The following is a 20,613-nucleotide window of genomic DNA, read 5'->3' as shown; positions in this document are numbered from 1 at the left end:
CCTCTAAATTCCGATTTGCATATAGAAATGGGGTAATTAGATACACATTTCAGTAGTTCAGCACCTTTTCAGGGACAAACTCCTTCCCTTTCTCCAAGTGCTGAAGGTCAAAGTAATAGTACCAAGATAAATAATCTTAAATATTCAATCTAAGCCCCGGTTGAGGAAAGCAGTTAAGCAAATGTTTCACCATTCAAGAAGAGCACAGATGCCTTTTTAGAAACAAAATATCACTTAAGTATTTCATAAATAAAACCTTTTTCCTGAATTGAGGACTTTCTTTGAAGAACATCTACTTGATACATTAGGCTGGGAGAAGCTGCTTCACAAGAATCTGCCTGAGGTTTGTGTGAGGTCCAGTTTTATCTAGTATCTTTATTAATCATTGTAACAGAAAACATAAACTATACATTTGAAATCAAAGGAGGACTGCTGCAGACCCTACGCAAAGAGAATAAATGCAGCCATCTATCACAAAGGTGGTGCACAGGGCTTGCTTTTAACTATAAAACACAAAGGAACAAACCTAAGCTTAGGCGTATAACTTTTATTTTGGTGTTCTCCAGCTCCTGAGTGCTTGCCTTGCAAACTCTTTTAGTGTTTGTGTATGCAACAAGTATACGCATCGTATGCATATATCCATCCCATGAATAGAAAAATGCATTGATGGGTTGATTCTTGAATTTTTCAAGTGCAGAGATGCCAAGTTTGATAAACCGTATACAAAGGCAACAAAAAAAATCATGTCTAATATGGCTCACGGAAAAGTCGTGTAAAATTTAATTATGTTAAGGGAAATTTATAATAAAGGTTTAAAAAACTCTTATAACTAATGCTAAATCTAAAATATTAGTATTTACAAATTTAAATACTTAAATATCTCCTGTCTGTTTATATGCAGAATATATAACATATGTTCTCTAGATTATGTTGTTATCTAAAGTTGTTTACAGTAATTGATACACAAAATCCATTTCCAGTTTCTGTTGGTACTGAAGGATATTTATATTAATTTTGAGTCCTTATTTTGAAACAAATTTCCAAATCTAACCCACATTGGAGAAAAACTGACCACCTACTTAGTTTTCCAGTCTGACTGTGGAAATAAGATTACAGCAAGTATTTTATTGCACACAGGAAAAAGAATTTGCAAAGACTGTAGAGATAAGAAATACCAAATTAAAAGTTTTACATTCAAGTTGAAGGCAGCTTCTTTATTCATATACTTCCTCGCACAGTTTTCACTTTCATGATTACGTAATTTTTTCATTAAAAAAATGCAGCCATCTTTAGTCGACAAGTGCTGTGAGTATCTGTTTGGCATGTTGCTTTACATCAACTCATGATGTAGCCACACATTATTCGTTGAATGTCATTCAAGCTTTTTTCTCAAATCAGAATTGAAGATTTCCTCTTGGACATCCTTGGAGTGTTTCACAAACCTCACTCATTTTCACAAGAACCCTTCAGTGGGATAGATGAAGTGAGGCAAAGAATGTTTAAGAGTAAAACCGTTTGCTAATTTGGAGTTAACAATTTACATGAGAGGTTATAGGTTGGAAAGTGCAGTAGGTGAATACATTAAATAGAAGGACGAAGGAAAACTATGCACTGCTAGCTATGCACATCACTGACATTTGGAAATTCAGGAAAAAATAACCCTTTTCCCTATTGTCCTTAATATTGTTTGTTAAGTAAGAGGGTTTCCCCCCTGCCCCCCCCTTAAACTTTATTAGGGATAAGTAGGCACAGGCTATCTGGATAAAAGGGCCAGAGAAAGAACAAACGAGTTGTTAGGTTTTTGTTTGGCAACTGGTGGTCTGGAGGAACAGAATGTAAATGAACAAGAATAAGGTTCAAAACGGCAGATGTCTATAAAGGGAAAATATCTGGTGGACAATAAATTCAAGAGGAAAGGAGAAGACACAGGAAGAAGCAGAAAATAGAAGAAAATCTGTAACTGCCTGCAGATTGTGCCTCTTGTTTATAGCACTCTGCAACTCCCTTCCTCCTATTATTTTGTACAGTTAGGGCACCTCATACATCATGGACAAACCAATGTGTGTTGATTTTCTTAAAAATAGCAGCAGGTCTTTTACTCCAGCCAGGATAATAGTAATGATGGCCAAGACCACATCCTGAGAGGGCTTTGTTTCAATTACTGATTCATTAGGCAAAGCACTAATTGAAGCTACTGCTAATAAATCACTACTGCCTATCAAAGTTGCAACAGCAGCCTGAAAAAAAGAAAAAACAGCATGTGATCAACTTTAAACATAGTGCAAACCCCCTTTTGCTTCTTATTATTTTGAGTAGCACTAAGATATTGCTAATCCTGTAATATTCTCCCTAATAAGAAATACGTGAGAAAAGGTTTCTTCTCTCATCCTCTCCCTCTACAGCATCTATGGAGGAAGATTTTAACGCTTCTCTCAATAAATCTCCAACACTTGTTGATTTCCTGTTGTCCTTAATAAATCACTCAGATTTTCACATGCTGACTTCATCTGAGGTGGTTAGCACTTATTCTGAATTATTAGGATTCTCTGTTGTAAATTCACTTCAGAAATATTAATTTAATGCTTCAGCTATTTCATTATTTTTTCTGGCTTTGTTCCCAATCATTTTCTTAACATCCCATTACAACAAACACAGAGGCTCATGCTTAGCACATTTATTTTCTATTTCAGGTGGCATTGATTTTCTGCCATTTGGAACCTATGAATTCTTTCACGGTGGTCAAGGTAGGGAGTAACCATCTGACAGCTGTTATACTGATGTTTCCACAATTTTTGTTAGTATCTTTAAAATAATAGATGGTGTTTACATATAACTCTAATTCCCTGCTATTTGAACAGTATTACAAAGTCTAAAGCATCCATATAGAAAATGTACTTCAGAAAGTTGGGCAAAATCAGGAAACACATACATAAACAAATCCATTGACTATAAAAAGTTACACAGAAAGCTAGCAACACAGCAGGAAATAGAAGCCTTTTCTTTCTGAATCTATTCCCAGATACTAAATATAAAATCATTAGAGCCACTGGAGGACATCTGCAGTGCAAGCTGTCTGAAGACTGTTTTTGCAAATACTTTGCAAATAACATTTGACTTCTTAGATGAGACCTTCCTCTTTCTGCATGGTCAAACAATTTACATTTCTAACTGTACCTTTAAAATTTGATTTCTTAGAGACAATACACTTTATTTTGATTTTTGCTAAGGAAATTAGAATTACTTTCTAGGACCAGACTTGGTGTTAACTAAGACATGGTACAAGAAGCTTTAATACGGTCTAAAATAAGTTTTTATGAGCAGCTGTGGAACAATCCATTCAATTAGGCAAGTTTCCTTTTATAGATATGATCTGGAGTTGTCTTATTCCCCAAAGAATAAATCATTATATCTTTTTCAAGACAGCTGAAGTGTTTCTAAAGCTTACAGTTTAATTCAAATATTCTCACAGAAATACCTCAGTAATATCTGCTAGCAAGGTGGTCACAAATCTCTCTGTGCAGTACAGGAACACATTTCCAGTTTTTAAACTCATTTTGATTTGATCTGTAATTAGGTTAAAGAGTAAATATATCCAGTTGAACAGCTCTTAAAGAAATTAAACTGCCACAGGATAAGGGATAGGGCCCTTCCATGAAGCTCTAGAAGGAGTCAGGCTGGCTCTGCGATGGTCAACATATTTTCAAATGGTCTAGATTTTTGAAGTAAAAGGTTAAATGTGAAACTCTGTGGGTTTTTCAGGGTAGCAAAGACAACGGTTAATAGTAAAGAATTACAGAAAACACTTAGAAGAGCAAGAGACTGGGAAAAATTGACCTGTGACATTCACTGTGGATGGTTGTAAAGTAATGTAGATAGAGGAGCTAAAATAATCTTAAATTTACATACTAAACAATGTGAGCTAATAATTATCACTCAGGAAATGTAGCTTGTTATTATAAGATGTTCTTCTATAAAAATATATTCCTCCACTTATTTGGCAATAACAGTCCAAGAACTGAATTAGATCTTAACAATCATTAGAAATAAAATGGAAAAGCAGAAGAAATCAGCAGGCTGCTGTGTAAAACCATGGTGTATTTTTGTCTTGGCTGGTGTTTCTACTTCTCATCCTTTCAACTCAAAGAGTCTATGGTGAAACTTCAGAAGGTGAAAAAAGGGATGAGAAAAGATATGAGACTATTTCCATGTAACAAATGAGCAAATGTTTCTATAAATACATTAGCCACAAGAGAAGGGCCAAGGAGCATCTCCATCCTTTACTGGATGTGGGAGGAAACATAGTGACAAAGGATGAAGAAAAGGCTAAGGTGTTTAATGCCTTCTTTGCCTCAGTCTTTAGTAGTAAGATGAGTTATTCTCTGGGTACTCAGCGTCGTGAGCTGGAGGACAAGAACGGGGAGCAGAGTGAAGCCCCCATAATCCACGGGGAAAAGGTTAGCGACCTGCTATGCCACTTAGACATATACGAGTCTATGGGGCCGGATGGGATCCACACAAGGGTACTGAGAGAACTGGCGGAAGTGCTCACCAAGCTGCTTTCCACCATGTATCAGCAGTCCTGGCTAACTGGGGAGGTCCCAGGTGACTGGAAATTAGCAAAAGTGACACCCATCTACAAGAAGGGCCAGAAGGAGGATCCGGGGAACTACAGGCCTGTCAGTCTGACCTCCGTGCCAGGGAAGATTATGGAGTAGATCATCCTGAGTGCCATCATGGGGCATTTACAGGACAACCAAGCGATCAGGCCCAGTCAGCATGGATTTCTGAAAGGCAGGTCCCACTTGACTAACCTAATCTCCTTCTATGACAATATGACCCGCTTACAGGATGAGGGAAAGGCTGTGGATGTTGTCTACCTGGACTTTAGTAAAGCCTTTGACAGTCTCCCACAGCATTCTCCTGGAGAAACTGACTGCTTGTGGCTTGGATAGGCATACACTTTGCTGGATAAAAAACTGTCTGGATGGCCAGGCCCAAAGAGTTGTGGTCAATGGAGTTAAATCCAGTCGGCGGCCAGTCACAAGTGGTGTTCCCCAGGGCTCAGTGTTGGGACTAGTTCTGCTCGATATCTTTATCAATGGTCTGGATGAGGGAATTGAGTGCACCCTCAGTAAGTTCGCAGATGACACAAAGTTGGGTGGGAGTGTTGATCTGCCTGAGGATAGGAAGGCTCTGCAGAGGGATCTCGACAGGCTGGATCAATGGGCTGAGGCCAACTGTATGGGGTTCAACAAGGCCAAGTGTCAGGTCCTGCACTTGGGGCACAACAACCCCATGTACCGCTACAGGCTTGGGGAAGAGTGGCTGGAAAGCTGCCTGGTGGAAAAGGACCTGGGGGTGTTGATCAATGGCTGGCTGAATATGAGCAAGCAGTGTGCCCAGGTGGCCAAGAAGGCAGCAGCATCCTGGCTTATATCAGAAACAGTGTAGCCAGCAGGACAAGGGAAGTGATCTTCCCTCTGTATTTGGCACTGGTGAGGCTGTACCTTGAATACTGTGTTCAGTTTTGGGCCCCTCACTACAAGAAAGACATTGAGGTGCTGCAGTGAGTCCAGAGAAGGGCAACAAACCTGGTGAAGGGTCTGGAGAACAAGTCTTATGAGGAACAGCTGAGGGACCTGGGGGTGTTTAGTCTGGAGAACAGGAGGCTCAGGGGAGACCTTATTGCTATCTACAACTACCTGAAAGGAGGTTATAGCAAGGTGGGTGTTAGTCTCTTCTTCCAGGTAACAAGTGATAAGACAAGGAGTAACAGCCTCAAGTTATGCCAGGGGAGGTTTAGATCGGATATCAGAGTTGGGGCTGTTCAACCTGGAGAAGAGAAGGCTCCGGGGAGACTTTCTAGCAGCCTTCCAGTACCTGAAGGGGGCCTACAGGAAAGCAGGAGAGGGGCTTTTTACAAGGGCAAGTAGTGACAGGATGAAGGGTAGTGGTTTTAAACTGAAAGAGGGTAGATTTAGATGAGATATTAGGAGGAAGAAATTCTTTACTGTGAGGGTAGCGAGACACTGGAACAGGCTGCCCAGAGAAGCTGTGGATGCCCCCTCCCTGGAAGTGTTCAAGGCCAGGTTGGATGGAGCTTTGAGCAACCTGGTCTAGTGCAAGGTGTTCCTGCCGTTGGCAGAGGGGTTGGAACTAGATGATATTTAAGGTGCCTTCCAACCCAAACCATTCTATGATTCTATGATTCGATGCCCCATTGTCAGAGACACATGGTGGGCTGGGCAGACCCTTGGCCACTCTTAATGCTATTCTTTGCTAGATAGCTCAGTATTGGTGAAGTTCTAGTATGTCCCTGTTTCTTTCCTTGATTTCTCTAATTGCCCTGCTTATGTACTGGAGATGGTTTCTTTTAATGGGCTATGCTTACATTGCCCTGTAGTGCTATAATTCCTATTTTGCTGTCTTACTGCATTTTACACCATTCAGAAAGGGTAAATGGATCTCAGAGTAGTCATATATTTATATTTACTCTATGGCTTAAAACTAATGTCACCGAATAGCCTAAAGGGATGTCAATGAAAATGAAAATCCCATCCTCTGAAATCAGCCACAAGCATATTGAAGATGATACATTTTTACATAATTTATTACTCAACTAATATTTTGTTCAGCTTTTTAGAGAGAATTTCACTGCAAAAAAAAATTCCACCCACTCTTCAAATTCACTGCATTTTTATAGGATCCTATATACTAGTTTTGACAAGGATGTAGTCACTGTAACTTGTGCCCTTCTGATGTGCAGATTACATTGATTACTATAATGGAAGTCAATGAAAAATATACTTCATTACCTTGAAATGATCTGAAGCACCTGGTTAATTTTCATTTTAGCAGATTGTCTGCTAATGTGAGAAACAACAGCAACAGGGCAGAAAAACATGTTTATCACTGGTATTTCTCTAGTTATTGAACAATAGATTACACTCACGTAAAGCCCCGTGCAAACAAAAAACTTTATCTTCTTTTTGCAATATGCTTTGTCATATGAGCTCGCACTGAGCTCTTCTTGGCTGTGCAAATGAATCAACAAGGTTGTTTAAGGAAGGAAAGCCAGTTTATTTGGAGGAAATCCTCAGGAAAACTGTGTATCCTTAAAAAATTTCCTAGAAGCAGAATGAATTTAACCTTAAGTTTGGTTGCCTAAAAGCGTGATCAATATGATTTTATATTCCCTGTGCACTACATACCTTCTTTTGACAGGACAAGTAACATAAGAGACAGAAAATCTCATTTGAGTCCTGTTGATGTATCACTTCTGAAGCCAGTGATATCTCTCTTGCACCAAAGCGTTCCAGAGTGTTTTCTAAGATGAGTAAGTGGAAATGAATTACTGCACTTCTACCTTCCCCCTTCCAGCAAACTATAAAATCAGACATGTATTTTCATGTCAACTAATGTGATCACATTATTAGCATGAGTTTGCTTAGGGTTGGCAGAAGGATTTCAAGGTCTCAGGAGCGGGATTAGGATTTGTTTAGGATTTTTACCCCTTAAAAATGACAATAAAAAATAATTAGTAAGTTGTGTTGTGGGACCATAGTCTCATTTTTATACTCCTACATGTCAACAGTGTTTTAATGAAATAGAAAGAAAATGAACCCTTAAATCATGTGAGTGAAAAAAAAAGTAAAGAAAAATCCCCCTCAAACCAGATAAAAACAAATGTGTTTTAGCAGAGCCTTATTTTGCATTCTCTAGGGCTTAATACACAGTTCTTGCACAACCAGTGACTGCACCAAGATCACTCCAATGTGAGAAATGTTGAGGGCTATAAAATATTTTGTGAATACTTTTAACCAGGGATCAGTGTTAAGCTGCTTAGCATAAATATTTCTTTAATTGAAACAGAATTCCAGTTATTTCAGAGCAAACTGCTCTGACAAAGAAAAGGTGTCCACATTGAGAGTGAGACAGGCCAAATTCAGTTTCAGACAAATTGTCTGCCAGTGTGACTTTCAGGCTCATCTGTTTGTTTGGGTTTTTTTTATCCAGACTTTTTGCAGGGTTTTGGTTTTGGTGGATTTTTTTTAATATAAAAGGAACTAGAGGTTATGCTGGTTCTTGGGAGAAGATCTTGTGATCTACAGCTAGTTGCTGTTAGAGCAGCCTTGAGGCTTCTCAACAGTGCTGCAAAACTCGGCCCCACCACATAAGACTTCCCTGATCCAGGGGGCCTGAGCATGGATGGGGCTGGAAGTCTTGGTGGGAAGTTTTGGAGCAAAGGAGAGAGCTCTCCTCCTGCTCCACACACTTCCTCTGCTACCACTGGATCAACCAGGAGGGGCTGGAGCCAGCCTTGCTTTGAGTGGGTGCTGTGACTCATTTCCATTAGCCTCTTAATATCATAGTTCAGACTTAAAAAAAACATCTAGATGAGGGATACAACCTGCATATGAGTAAAATGGAATGTATGATTCTCGCACCCTCTGTGCGAGAGATACTGCTTCTCTCTTACTTACCGGGTTATCTCAAGGACTAAGCACAGCTAAAAGCCATGTTTGCTCATCTCTACCAGCTCCCTGTAATTCAGCCTTGTTCACTTGGGTTGCACTCACCAGATTACCAATTTCTCTGACTTAAGATAAAACAAATCTGCCAGTAATTCAGACCAATTCTGCAAAGGTATTGTAAGATGGGGATTGGAACCTTGAGGACTTAATATTCATAATGAAAGTTTGACCTGTTCTGGCAGCCAATTATACAAAACAATATATGTGGTTTAACACATTATTATCACAGAGAACGAAATCAAAGCCAAAGTATGATCTCATTCTTCCACATAGTGTACTAACCTATTAAAAGATTTAGAGTACTCCATCACAGAATTGAATTAATAATTAAATGGAAGATGTCTGGTGCTTTATCACATTTTATATCCATATTTTGGTAAGAAGAGGGGCATTAGTTTATTTTAAGAAAAAAAGCAGCTTAATGCTTATTAGGAGCTTTAAAATGAAAAACAAAGCCTCCGTACAATGCAATCCCAGTTCCAAAATAAGAATTCCTTCCACAGCACATTTTCAGGAGATGTTTTTATTTTTAAATGTAGATAATGATACATCCTTCACAGTGTACAGACTCTCTTCTTAACTGTCTACTATTACAACTTGAATATTAGTTACTTTAATACAAATAGCTAAATACATTGACAAAGACAAATGAAGCCCTAAAAAGAAATCACTGAACATCTGCTATTGTGAATGAGTTTTTCATCTCTGACTATACTCAGACTGTGTCAATACAAACTTTCAGGCACAACACACTCCTTTTTAATTATGCCTTTTCATCTGAACAATAATTGTATTCATAATTAAATATACAGATTCTTTTAATTTTGATTGTCTCGTTGTGCAAATTGTTCACAAAACAGAAGGTTAAGAATGACCAAACCTGATGCTGACAACCATTTTGATTGATACCATATGCTGAGGTTTTACACATCTTTTTCCTTTTATATGTGTTCTCAGTGTTCTGATATATAAACTAAATGAAACAGAAAGCTTATTTGAGTCTTGAAAGTATAAATTACTATGAATTCCAACCTACTACGACATGAGCAACAAGAAGATAGCACATCCCGATGGTACAGGACACAATCATCATGGGGAAACCTAACCTGAAACAACAATAAAACAAAGGAAAAATCAATAAGGATACAATAGTTTGTTCTCCGAGCAATTTAGGAAAAGGAAATTTAAGTTATCCTACACATTCCAAGCCTTGAATGTGCTTATGGCAGTGCCAAAAGCATGGATGTACTCCAAGTATGACAATATCTAGGAGTCTACTATTCATCTCACATTTCTACTTCTGGCCTATTTAAGAGACAGGTGGTCAAAATTATCATAATTTCATTGGTTTCAGGGCATCTCTTCCAATTTACTCTGTCTCAGAATCTGGCATGCCTTGTTGTTTTGTTTGGGTTTTTTTTTCCCCAGACAATATGCAATTATACAGGTAAAATAGCAATTCTTACAAATTATGCAGCATTAGAATACCTTACCCAGTGTGTATCATTTCAGAATATGTGTGTAACCCTGGTGTATCACTTTACAACTTAATCTATGGCTGAAATAGATTAAATTATTTCCCTGACAATATGTAGTCACACTCAGCTAATATTCCTCTTCCGTACCTCTCACCAGGTTTAACAGATTTTAATGGACTGTTGGAAATAAACCTCAAGAAGCTGCAAAAGTGCTAAAACTTTACTGTTCTATCAAAACAGCTGTTTGTTTTTCACCACAGACAACACACAGATTTTATTGCTTTCTTTAGACTAACAAATGCAGGCAGCAGAGACAGACAACTGGAAAGGATGTTGGGGAGTTGGCTGAGTCCTTCTCTGCTAGATTTGTAGGCCTTCCATATGTGTGAAAAGAAGGGGGTTTTCTGAAACTTAAGAGCATTATTGTATGATACTGAGGGACTGTGAAGAACCACTGCTGTAATCACACTCATTTGTGATGTGTGTACAAAGGGCAAGACTGTCAGGGCTAACAGATAATCTTGTTTCTATCTCCTTGACATCCCCCTGAAGAAGCTGGTGTGTCCCTGTGTCCATGACCAAATATTGCCTGTGAGATCTGCCCCAGAAGGACGGCTCCCATGCCTGGCTCCAGAGGCTTTTTCCTCCATCTTTCTGGAATCTAGCACTTGGTGTGATGGCCTCTTCTGCCATTCTTGTAACAGGCATTATTATCAGTGTTCTGGCTTCAAAGGCATTAATGTTTGGCTGGTATGTGGAATTGAGAAAGGAGAGGAGGAGATAGAAGGACTGGGTGTATCCAAGTGGTGAAAGGTATGAAGAATTGTTAGAAAGGGTCATAGGATTGTCACAACTTTTAAATATTTCCTGAAAAGTCTGAAGTGAACATGGAAGATTTATTTTTCTTTTTTTGTTCATATGAACAGGCATAAGTATACTGCAGATAAGAGTTATTTCTTTTCCATACTGACTAGTCAGATCCTTGCTTTTGAATGACTCATTACTTGAAAGAGCTGAATCATTATTTAGTCACTAATCTATGATTAAGCTGATAATATTGTAAAATAGCAGAGCTAAAGCATCTCTTGGAATCATTTTAGAAAAAAAAAATAATTTGATGACTAGCTAAATGCTTTTCAAACCCTTTCCTTCCTTCTCTCAGCAAATCTGATCTCTGGCCCTCCCTAATCTCACTTAGATAAAAGTGTCCAGACAGGACAAAAAAGGAAAACCAGCAATGGCTGTAGGAATAAAATAGCATGGCTAAAAAATCCTCTTACGCCATTCAGTATATCTAATGAATGCTCCCTGCAGCTGTATCCACATGACAGGCTGGTGAACTGAAAATTGCTACAACTCTGATAAGAAAACCGGCTGTTATTTGACAGAAAACAGAATTTTGTTGACCTCACAATTAGCAAACAATGAGCTGGCACCAGGAGCAGTGGGGACAACACGGACCTTAATCTGTACTTATGCAACCTAACAAACCTCCCTGGACAACACGCAGCACTGAATGGCAATATAACACCTTTGTGAAGACTGGCAAGGGGAGGGAAGGATCCAGAAAGATTCAGTGGCTTCTCAACCATTGAAAACAGAACAGAAAAGCTAGCTCTAGACTGGAGGAGGTCCATGCAAGAAAATGGATGAATTATACAGGGCCCCATATAAACATGCAAGAATTGTAATCGTACCCCTACTATCACAGTGCCAGTCAAATGTGTAGCTGAAGTCAGCCACAGCCAGTCTGGGGAGGAACTTCATTTCATTTAGTGTGGATGCTTGCATAGGGCACAACTACAAAGCCATTATTCTCATTGCACAGATTATTACCCCTCAACTTGAGGCCTGAGTTTCAGGTCCACTGGCCTGAGCACTAATATAATTGGATCAAATTCAATGTGGAATTTCTGTACCAGAGAGAGAGAGAGAGGGGAGATAAAGCTCTATCAGTAAGTATTAGTTACTGCAGAGTTAATTGATTACCTGAGTTGGTTCAGTGTCCTATTATGCTATTACACTACCCACTGCTCTTCTCCAAAGGAAGACACAGCTCTTGTCCCAGGCCACATACAACACAACATTTAGGTACCTATGTTTTCTTCAGTTATATCAAATCTAAGAATTAATTTTAAATAATGTAAAAACTACTTCCAGCAACATTCATTTTCAGCTTACTCCTTGGAGTCAAAAAGCAGCATGTCTTGACTCTCCTTGGAGGAAAAAAAACCAGTTGCTCCTGCTCAGGAAAAAGGATCAGCAGAGTTTAGAAGTCATAAAAACCTTTCTTGCAGTAAAACTTCAGATTCGTAAGAAACACTAATTAGCTTCTTAGGCATAAAAATACATTTTTACGTGATTTTGTAACAGCATCTGACATGACATTTTTATACACAAACTAAGGGAACGGGGAAGATGGATCCTGCACTGGGCAGCCTTTCCTTCCCTCTCGCTCTCTGCAGACAGGGAGATACACACATACTGCATAGTACAAAAGGTTCATCACAGCTCTCCACAGCCAGCTCAGGGAGTTTTCACCACTGCAGAGGAGTGGTGAAAGGGGAGTCAGGCACAAGGAAAGGATGGATGACAGGATCTGGCATTCACCCCACTCTTTCTTACCAGGCCTTCTTCTTACCAGGCCTGCTTGAGACAGATGGGGTTCACCTGTCTAATAGGGGCAAAAGGATTCTAGCCTGTAAGTTGGCAGGGCTGATTGAGAAGGCTTTAAACTAGGCTTGAAGGGGGAGGGGGATAAGACCAGGCTTGCTGGAAATGAGCCTAGGGGTAGAATGCTAGAGTTGGGGGAGAAACCGATAGCCTAGCTGAAGCGCATCTACACCAAAGCACGTAGCATGGGTAACAAACAGGAGGAGCTGGAGGTCATTGTGCAGCAGGAAAGATATGACATAGTCACCATCATTGAAATGTGGTGGGATGACTGGAATGACTGGAGTGCTGTAATGGATGGCTACAAACTTTTCAGAAGGGACAGGAGAGAAAAGAGATGCGGTGGGGTGGCTCTGTACATTAGGGAGACTTTTGATTGTATAGAACTTAAGGATAGTGATGATAAGGTTGAGTGCCTATGGGTAAGAATCAGGGGGAAGGCCAGCAAGGCAGATATCCTGGTGGGAGTCTGTTATAGACCACCCAACCAGGATGAAGAGGCAGATGAGCTATTCTACAAGCAGCTGGCTGATGTTTCAAGATCACTAGCCCTTGTTCTAGTAGGAGACTTTAATTTGCCAGATGTCTGCCGGAAACTCAACTCAGAGGATAGGAAGCAGTCTGGGAGGTTCCTGGAGTGTGTGGAAGATAACTTCCCAACACAACTGGTTAGTAACCCCACCAGGGGAGGTGCCCTGCTAGACCTGCTGTTTACGAACAGAGAAGGTCTGGTGGGAGATGTGGTGGTTGGAGGCTGTCTTGGGCACAGCGACCACGAAATGCTAAAGTTTTCGATTCTTGGAGAAAGGAAGGAGGTCAACAAAACCTCTACCTTGGACTTCTGGAGGTCGGACTTTGGCCTATTTAAGGACACTCATTCAGAGAGTCCCATGGGACATAGTTCTTGATAACAAAGGGGTCCAGGAAAGCTGGACATACTTTAAGAAAGTAATCTTAAAGGTGCAGGAGCAGGCCATCCCCGTGAGCTGAAAGACGAGCCGTGGGGGAAGAATTCCGACCTGGTTGAACAGGGAGCTTTCACAGGAACTTAGGGGAAAAAAAGAAGGTTTATGATCTTTGATAAAAGGGGCAGGCAACTCAGGAAGAGGACAAGGATGTTGTTAGGTCATGTAGAAGGAAAATTAGAAGGGCGAAAGCTCAACTAGAACTCAATCTGGCCACTGCAGTAAAAGATAATAAAAAGTGTTTTTATATATACATAAACAACGAAAGAAGATCAAGGGAATATCTCCACTCTTTATTGGATGCAGGGGGGGGACATTGTGACCAGGGATGAGGAAAAGGCTGAGGTGCTTAATACCTTTTTTGCCTCAGTCTTTCACAGTAAGACCGGTTATCCTCAGGGCAACTGCCCCACTGAGCCAGTAGACAGGGACAGGGAGCAGAATAGACCCCCTGTAATTCAAGAGGAAGTAGTTAGTGACTTGCTGTGCCACTTGGATGCTCACAAGTCTATGGGACTGGACGGTATCCACCCAAGGGTACTGAGGGAGCTGGCAGAAGAACTTGCTAAGCCACTCTCCATTGTTTATTATCAGTCCTGGCTGACCGGGGAAGTCCCAGATGACTGGAGGCTGGCTAATGTGACTCCCATCCACAAGAAGGGCTGGAAGGAAGATCCAGGGAACTACAGGCCTATCAGCCTGACCTCGGTGCCGGGGAAGGTCATGGAACAGATCATCTTGAGTGCGATTACACAGCACATACAGGACAACCAGGGGATCAGGCCTAGTCAGCATGGGTTCAGGAAAAGCAGGTCCTGCCTGACCAACCTGATCTCTTTTATGACCAGGTGATCTGCCTAGTGGATGAGAGAAAGGCTGGGGATGTAGTATACTTGGACTTCAGCAAAGCCTTTTATACTGTCTCCCACGGCATTATCCTGGATAAGCTGGCAGGCCATGGCTTGGACAGGTGCACTCTTCGCTGGATTAAGAACTGGCTGGATGGCTGGGCCCAGAGAGTGGTGGTGAACAGTGCCGCATCCAGTTGGTGTCCGGTCACTAGTGGTGTCCCCCAGGGCTCAGTACTGGCCCTGGTCCTGCTTAATATCTTTATTGATGATCTAGATGAGGGTATCAAGTGCACCCTCAGTAAATTCGTGGACGACATTAATTTGGATGGGAGTGTTGATCTGCAGGTTCTGCAGAGGGATCTGGACAGGTTAGATAGATGGGCCAAGGCCAACGGCATGAAGTTCAACAAGGCCAAGTGCCAGGTCCTACACTTTGGCCACAACAAACCCATACAGCCCTACAGGCTGGGGGAAGAGTGGTTGGAAAGTGGGCCAGTGGAAAAGAACCTGGGGGTATTGGTGGACAGCCGGCTGAACATGAGCTAGCAGTGTGCCCAGGTGGCCAAGAAGGCCAACAGCATCCTGGCTTGTATTAGGAATAGTGTGGCCAGCAGGATTAGGGAAGTAATTGTCCCCCTGTACTCAGCACTGGTGAAGCCACACTTCCAGTACTGTGTCCCGTTCTAGGCCCCTTGCTTCAAGAAAGACATGGAGGTGCTGGAGGGAGTCCAGAGGAGGGCAACAAAGCTAGTGAAGGGTCTAAAGGGTATGTCCTATGAGGAGCGGCTGAGGGAACTGGGATCTTCCACCCCATTCCCCTCTCCCCTTTCTTACCACTTTGAGATTCCCATTCATGTGCCATATAATGTGATGATAGAGAACTCGTGTACAGCAGTTTACCAGGACAAAGGAGGAATATAATTGCATTTTTAATTAAAAAGTAGAACGATGTCTCCTGTGCACTAATGATTATTTTTCATTATGATCTCAGCAGATGCCTCCTGATAAAAGGCTGTTGATGTTGTAAGGCCAGTAAACTTCCCACCACAAGCCCTATGCTTTAGGCCACCCAATCTAAGATAAGAGCAGAGAGTGGAGATTTTCATTCCAGTGCACTTGGAGGCTTCTCTCCAGCCCACCATGAACTACCAACCAAAGGCAAATAAGGGGGCAGCTGGAACCTCCCAGGCCATCTCTGCCATCATGGTGCACTTCAGTGTAGAGGTCTTCCTGCCCCAGAGAAGCCACAGATCTGAGCTCTTATGTGCTCACTACAAGGAAAGCTTTTATTAACCACAGGTCTAATTTTAAGTGCACTAGCAAACTAAAGTTAAATAAAGTGAATCCTATTCTAAGTGCATCTGTTCCTCGGCACGTTAAAGCTCCCATATACAAAGCATTAGACAAATAAATACTAAACAAATACATCCCTCCAGATTGTCACAAATGTACACCAACATTTCCTGTGAGGTGAAAGAGGAGACCTAGCAGACGAACAAGATAAAAAAGTATAGTATAGAGAGGCAGATAAGTACCACTAGCAGGATGTTTTAACATGGGCTACCTATTTGACAAGTTCACAGGTGTTGCAAGTCAATCAGAAGCACCAATTGGAGTTCACTGTTTAATTGCTATAGATGGCAGATAACCCTTATGGTGCTTCAAATTGAAAGGTCAGAGCTTGAGACACTCCAGTCCTCATCTCCTAAAAATGCACATTTTCAGAAGATTCTTTGAGAAAGGCCACATTAGTCCCAGTGTTGTCACCTAACCCACACCATCATGAGTGTTACTCAGGCCTGCATTGGGAACAAGGATTACAGAGTGATTGAAATGAAGGAAAAACGGGAATAAAATTATTAGATTTTTTTTTTTAAATTATAAAGACATTTTACTATCTTCAAACTAAGCTTGTTGCTTCACTAACTTCTGCCTCCCTCCTCCCATCTCCATCTCTGCAGTGGAAGAGCTGGATTGCTGCTCCAGGAGTGTAAGCATGCACCAGCAACCCACCTGGACATTGCTTCATGAGCCTCCACTTAGCTCATAATACGACACAGAAGTGTCATGGAAGTTCTCCAGCAAGTGAGTTATGCAGACCAGATGGTCTGGGCCAACCATTTACACCAAGGCTACACACACCCTAGTCTTCCTCTTTTATTGTTTTAATTGTTTCATTTTCTTTTGAACAGCTTGGACAATCTAGTGGTTGGTTTAAGTGTTGTCAAGTGATTCTGAACTATCCCTAAGTCCCACCAGAGAATCGCATTGTTATCTTTCTAAAATATTAGGATCATTGTTTCATATATGTTTAAGACATTTTCCATTTTAGTTTATTATTTCTCTGAATTTGGCCTTTTTGGCTAAGGTCAATAGACTTTTCAATTTCTTGTCTTAGAGAAGGCACAGTTATGCTTTCTGATGCATTTCAGCTGTAGAATTATGAAACAAAATCTTAAGCAAAAGCTTGGCATTAATATCCTTAGAGTGTTAGAGACGGAATATGAATATTTCTTACCTGTTTGGAATAATTTAGGGGGTTTTTTCCCTTTGCATTTAGAAAGTCTATTCTTCAGATAATTTCCATAGTACTAGAAAACAATTTATGTGTATGGATGCCACTTAGTTTTGAGCCTCTAACAGTTTTTTTTCAGTCTTCATTATCAGTAAGTAGTAAAAAAAAGGTTTAATAACAAACAAACCCAGGAGAAAAAAACCACAAATATTTGAAAAATTATTTAGCAATATTTAGTAATATGTGTTACACAGCACTACGAATTTAAAAAAAAAACACACAAACAAACCAGAATTCCTTTTCAAAATTTCCAAAGATGAATTCTTCCTTTTTTATTTTCTAGATTTTTTCAAGACAAATAGAATAAAATTGTCCCCTAACCAAAAAAAAAAAAACAAAACACCAAAATCTGTAAAACCTTATCTATTTTTCAGGAATAGGTTTTGTACCTTCTCCCAAAAAAATCAGCTCTTAGTCACTATCAATTTAAAACTAATATAACTACATAACCATTACTATTTTAGCCTATTGAACTGCTACATATCTGCTTAAAATTTTAGAGTACCCCTATTTAAACACCCCTCACTGAAGCTGAACAACTGCAAGTGTTGACCAGGGAGTTATTATTCAAGTGGTTTATTAGTGCTGTTTGAATTAATGCAATATTGCATTAATTCTAATGTGTAAATATAATCAGGAAGATAATAATTTTTAAAAGTTATCAAAAATCACTGCTAAGTTCAAGCAACAAAAAAGAAAAGCATATAATCACAAAATGGGTATACTAAATATTAGCACATCTTTTGTGTGAGAAATAATGTCTAGTTTACACAATAAAATAAAAATCTATTTACTATTTCATGAAAAGCACTACTTCCTTTAAGCAGTTCTAATTTCAAATGCATTATAATGAAAATAACGTAAACACAAAATCCTCCTTTCTTCTGATCATGTCAGGAGACACCAGGATAGTTTGTTTGACACATTATTTAGTAACAGAGGGAAAATCACCTTGATAGTTCTACTAAAAATATCAAATTATTTGAGAAAATAAAATGCCATGTAAAACTAAGATTCTGATGTAATTCCAAATGTCTGTATGATGCTGTGGAGGCAAACATGAAGCACGGCATAATGCAAGTTCAAGCCGAGGAGAATTATTATACTCTCTCAAGAAGGCTTATTAGTCAGGGTTGATATGGCAAATGTATATAAGCTTCATACTTACAGCGTTCTCTGAGTATCCCAGACTTCATGTCTCTTCCTGCCATTTCAGTTACCTTTGTGTTTGGATCTCTTGCAAAGTGTTTTTCAAAACAATAGAGATCACAGAATCATAGAGTCATAGAATGGTTTGGGTTGGAAGAAACCTTAAAGATCATCTAGCTCCAACCCCCCTGCCATGGGCAGGGACACCTCCCTCTAGACCAGGTTGCTCAAAGCCCCATCCAATCCAGCCTTGAACACTTCAAGGGAGGGGGCAGCCACAACTTCTCCGGGCAACCTGCTCCTGTGTCTCACCACTCTCACAGAATAGAATTTCCTCCTAATATCTCATCTAAATCTACCCTCTTTCAGTTTAAATCCATTCCCCCTCATCCTGTCACTACATGCCCTTGGAAAAAGTCCCTCTCCAGCTTTCCTGTAGGTCCCCTTCAGGTACTGGAAGGCTGCTAGAAGGTCTCCCCAAAGCCTTCTCTTCTCCAGGCTGAACAGCCCCAACTCTCTCAGCCTGTCTTCAGAGGAGAGGTGCTCCAGCCCTCTGATCATCTTTGTGGCCCTCCTCTGGACTCGCTCCAACAGCTCATACAGTGATACTGGAGATAGAGATATAGAATTTCTCCAAGCAAATATTCTCAATCCAGCACTTGCTGACTAATTCTGGTAATTGCTAACATACCCTATTTACTTAGAAAATCTCTTCCTAATTTCAATAATCTTTGATCAAGACTCTTGTTCAGCAACTACAGTGACTGCCTAATCAAAATGAGCACGTGGTAATTAACTGGAAATTTGGCACTTGATGTAATAACTATATGAAGCTGCAAAAAGTAGGATTTTTTTCGATAACAAAAACTGTTTATGCCAGCACATATGACGTTATACATGTTAGAATTCAAATGTGTCTTGCTCAATACAAACAACTGTATATGAATTTTGCATCATCTCCCAGGTGGAATAAAACCAGAAACTGAGTTAAGGCAGTTTGGTTTTGTCTCTTCAAGTCAAATTGCAAAAAGTATGGAAATGAGCAAGAACTTCACTAATTCTTCTCTTCTTACAATCATCTCTACTTGGCTGAACTTGTTCCCTTCTCAAACTTTCCTTCCCCCCTTCTCCCACCAACTTACTTATCTTCAGCTTAAGACACGCAGTTTGTCAGAACAGGACTATCTTCCCCCCAGCTGTTTACGAGCTCAAACCCCATTCCTGGGCATACAGCTCATAGTCTCTGCCCCTTACTGAAGGCAGTGGAGGCCTCACACCTCCCCATAAAATACTTGATCTTCCAGTAGTCAGAAAGGCCAGTGGCGGCAATAATCAGGCAAGACCATCAAGAGGATTCAGAGATTTGCTTCTCCAGCTATTGAATGTCATCCAGACTGAAGTGAGAAAGGAGATTTTCAGTCCACTTTCAAAATCATGAGTCACACCTGGACTCATATCACTGTTCTCTCATTTCAGGGAGTGGTAGGGTGACTGACCAGCTACTTGTTCCTTTAAAATCCAAAGGCACAAATGATCAGTTTATGTTTAACTCTAATTAAGAAGAAGCAGACTAATAAAACACTCTAGCCAAATCATCATTGCAATAGCGTCAGTTTCTATATATAGAAGGTCTTGGCCACAATCCCTCCATGTTAATCGTTCTTCCTGCATCTCCCTAAAGCTGAGTGCCACCTCTGCTTTGCTGACTGCCATCCCCCAATTATTTTTATTTTGCCTTTTGATGCTTTCTCTAATAAAGACCACTCCACATCCTCTCCTGCTTGTTTCACCACAGCTATCCTTACAAAGGTAATTCAGGTATATGTGAGAAAAGAGTACATATTGTGGGACACACCTTTACAAGTCTACATCTGAGCTACTGGCTTTTCTAGGACAGAATTTGTTTGACTTTTATCAGTTGTTTTTGTTAGGATGAAATGAATGACCTTCTAAAAGTTATTTCTCTTCGTCAACTACAATGAGAGCTGGGTGTGGAAATAAATATATCAACACTGTAGAATGTAAAAGTGAGGCGAGATGAATCTTTCCTTTACTGACAAGCAGCCCTATGAACACTGGAAAATAATGAAGCCTTATTTCCTACCAATTTGTGTCTTGTTTGATTGACTTTCTGTCTAAGTAGAAAGCTCCAGCTGAAGCTTTCTTCCATAACTTATACTGACACTCACTTGCATGGATTTTTTCAGTGTGTAAAGAAGCGTGGGCTCAGACCGCACTTTCCCTAAGTGGGATTACTAATAGGGTTTCTTTTCCTCTTCCCAGCCACTGATTTTGATGAAACTTCAGGGATTTTAATTATATTTGAGAAATCAAGCCCACTTCCCCACCATCCTGTCCTCTGACAAAAGTGTTTTAAGTTGATTAGCA

At 40.3% G+C, this 20,613-nt stretch overlaps 1 protein-coding gene across 1 annotated transcript in view; it reads right to left on the bottom strand.

Moving 5' to 3' along the window:
* Nucleotides 1–9,552: 9,552 nt before the first annotated feature.
* OCA2 (OCA2 melanosomal transmembrane protein) overlaps nt 9,553–20,613 on the bottom strand; it is a 184,434-nt gene continuing 173,373 nt past the window's right edge. The window contains exon 23 of the mRNA XM_068425544.1: nt 9,553–9,640. Within this exon, the coding sequence (XP_068281645.1) occupies nt 9,553–9,640 (88 nt within the window). The remainder of the gene's footprint in view (nt 9,641–20,613) is intronic.

Source organism: Nyctibius grandis, chromosome 2, assembly GCF_013368605.1.
Source record: "Nyctibius grandis isolate bNycGra1 chromosome 2, bNycGra1.pri, whole genome shotgun sequence".
Taxonomy (NCBI): Eukaryota; Metazoa; Chordata; class Aves; order Nyctibiiformes; family Nyctibiidae; genus Nyctibius; species Nyctibius grandis.
This window is presented reverse-complemented; position numbering and strand designations above follow the sequence as displayed.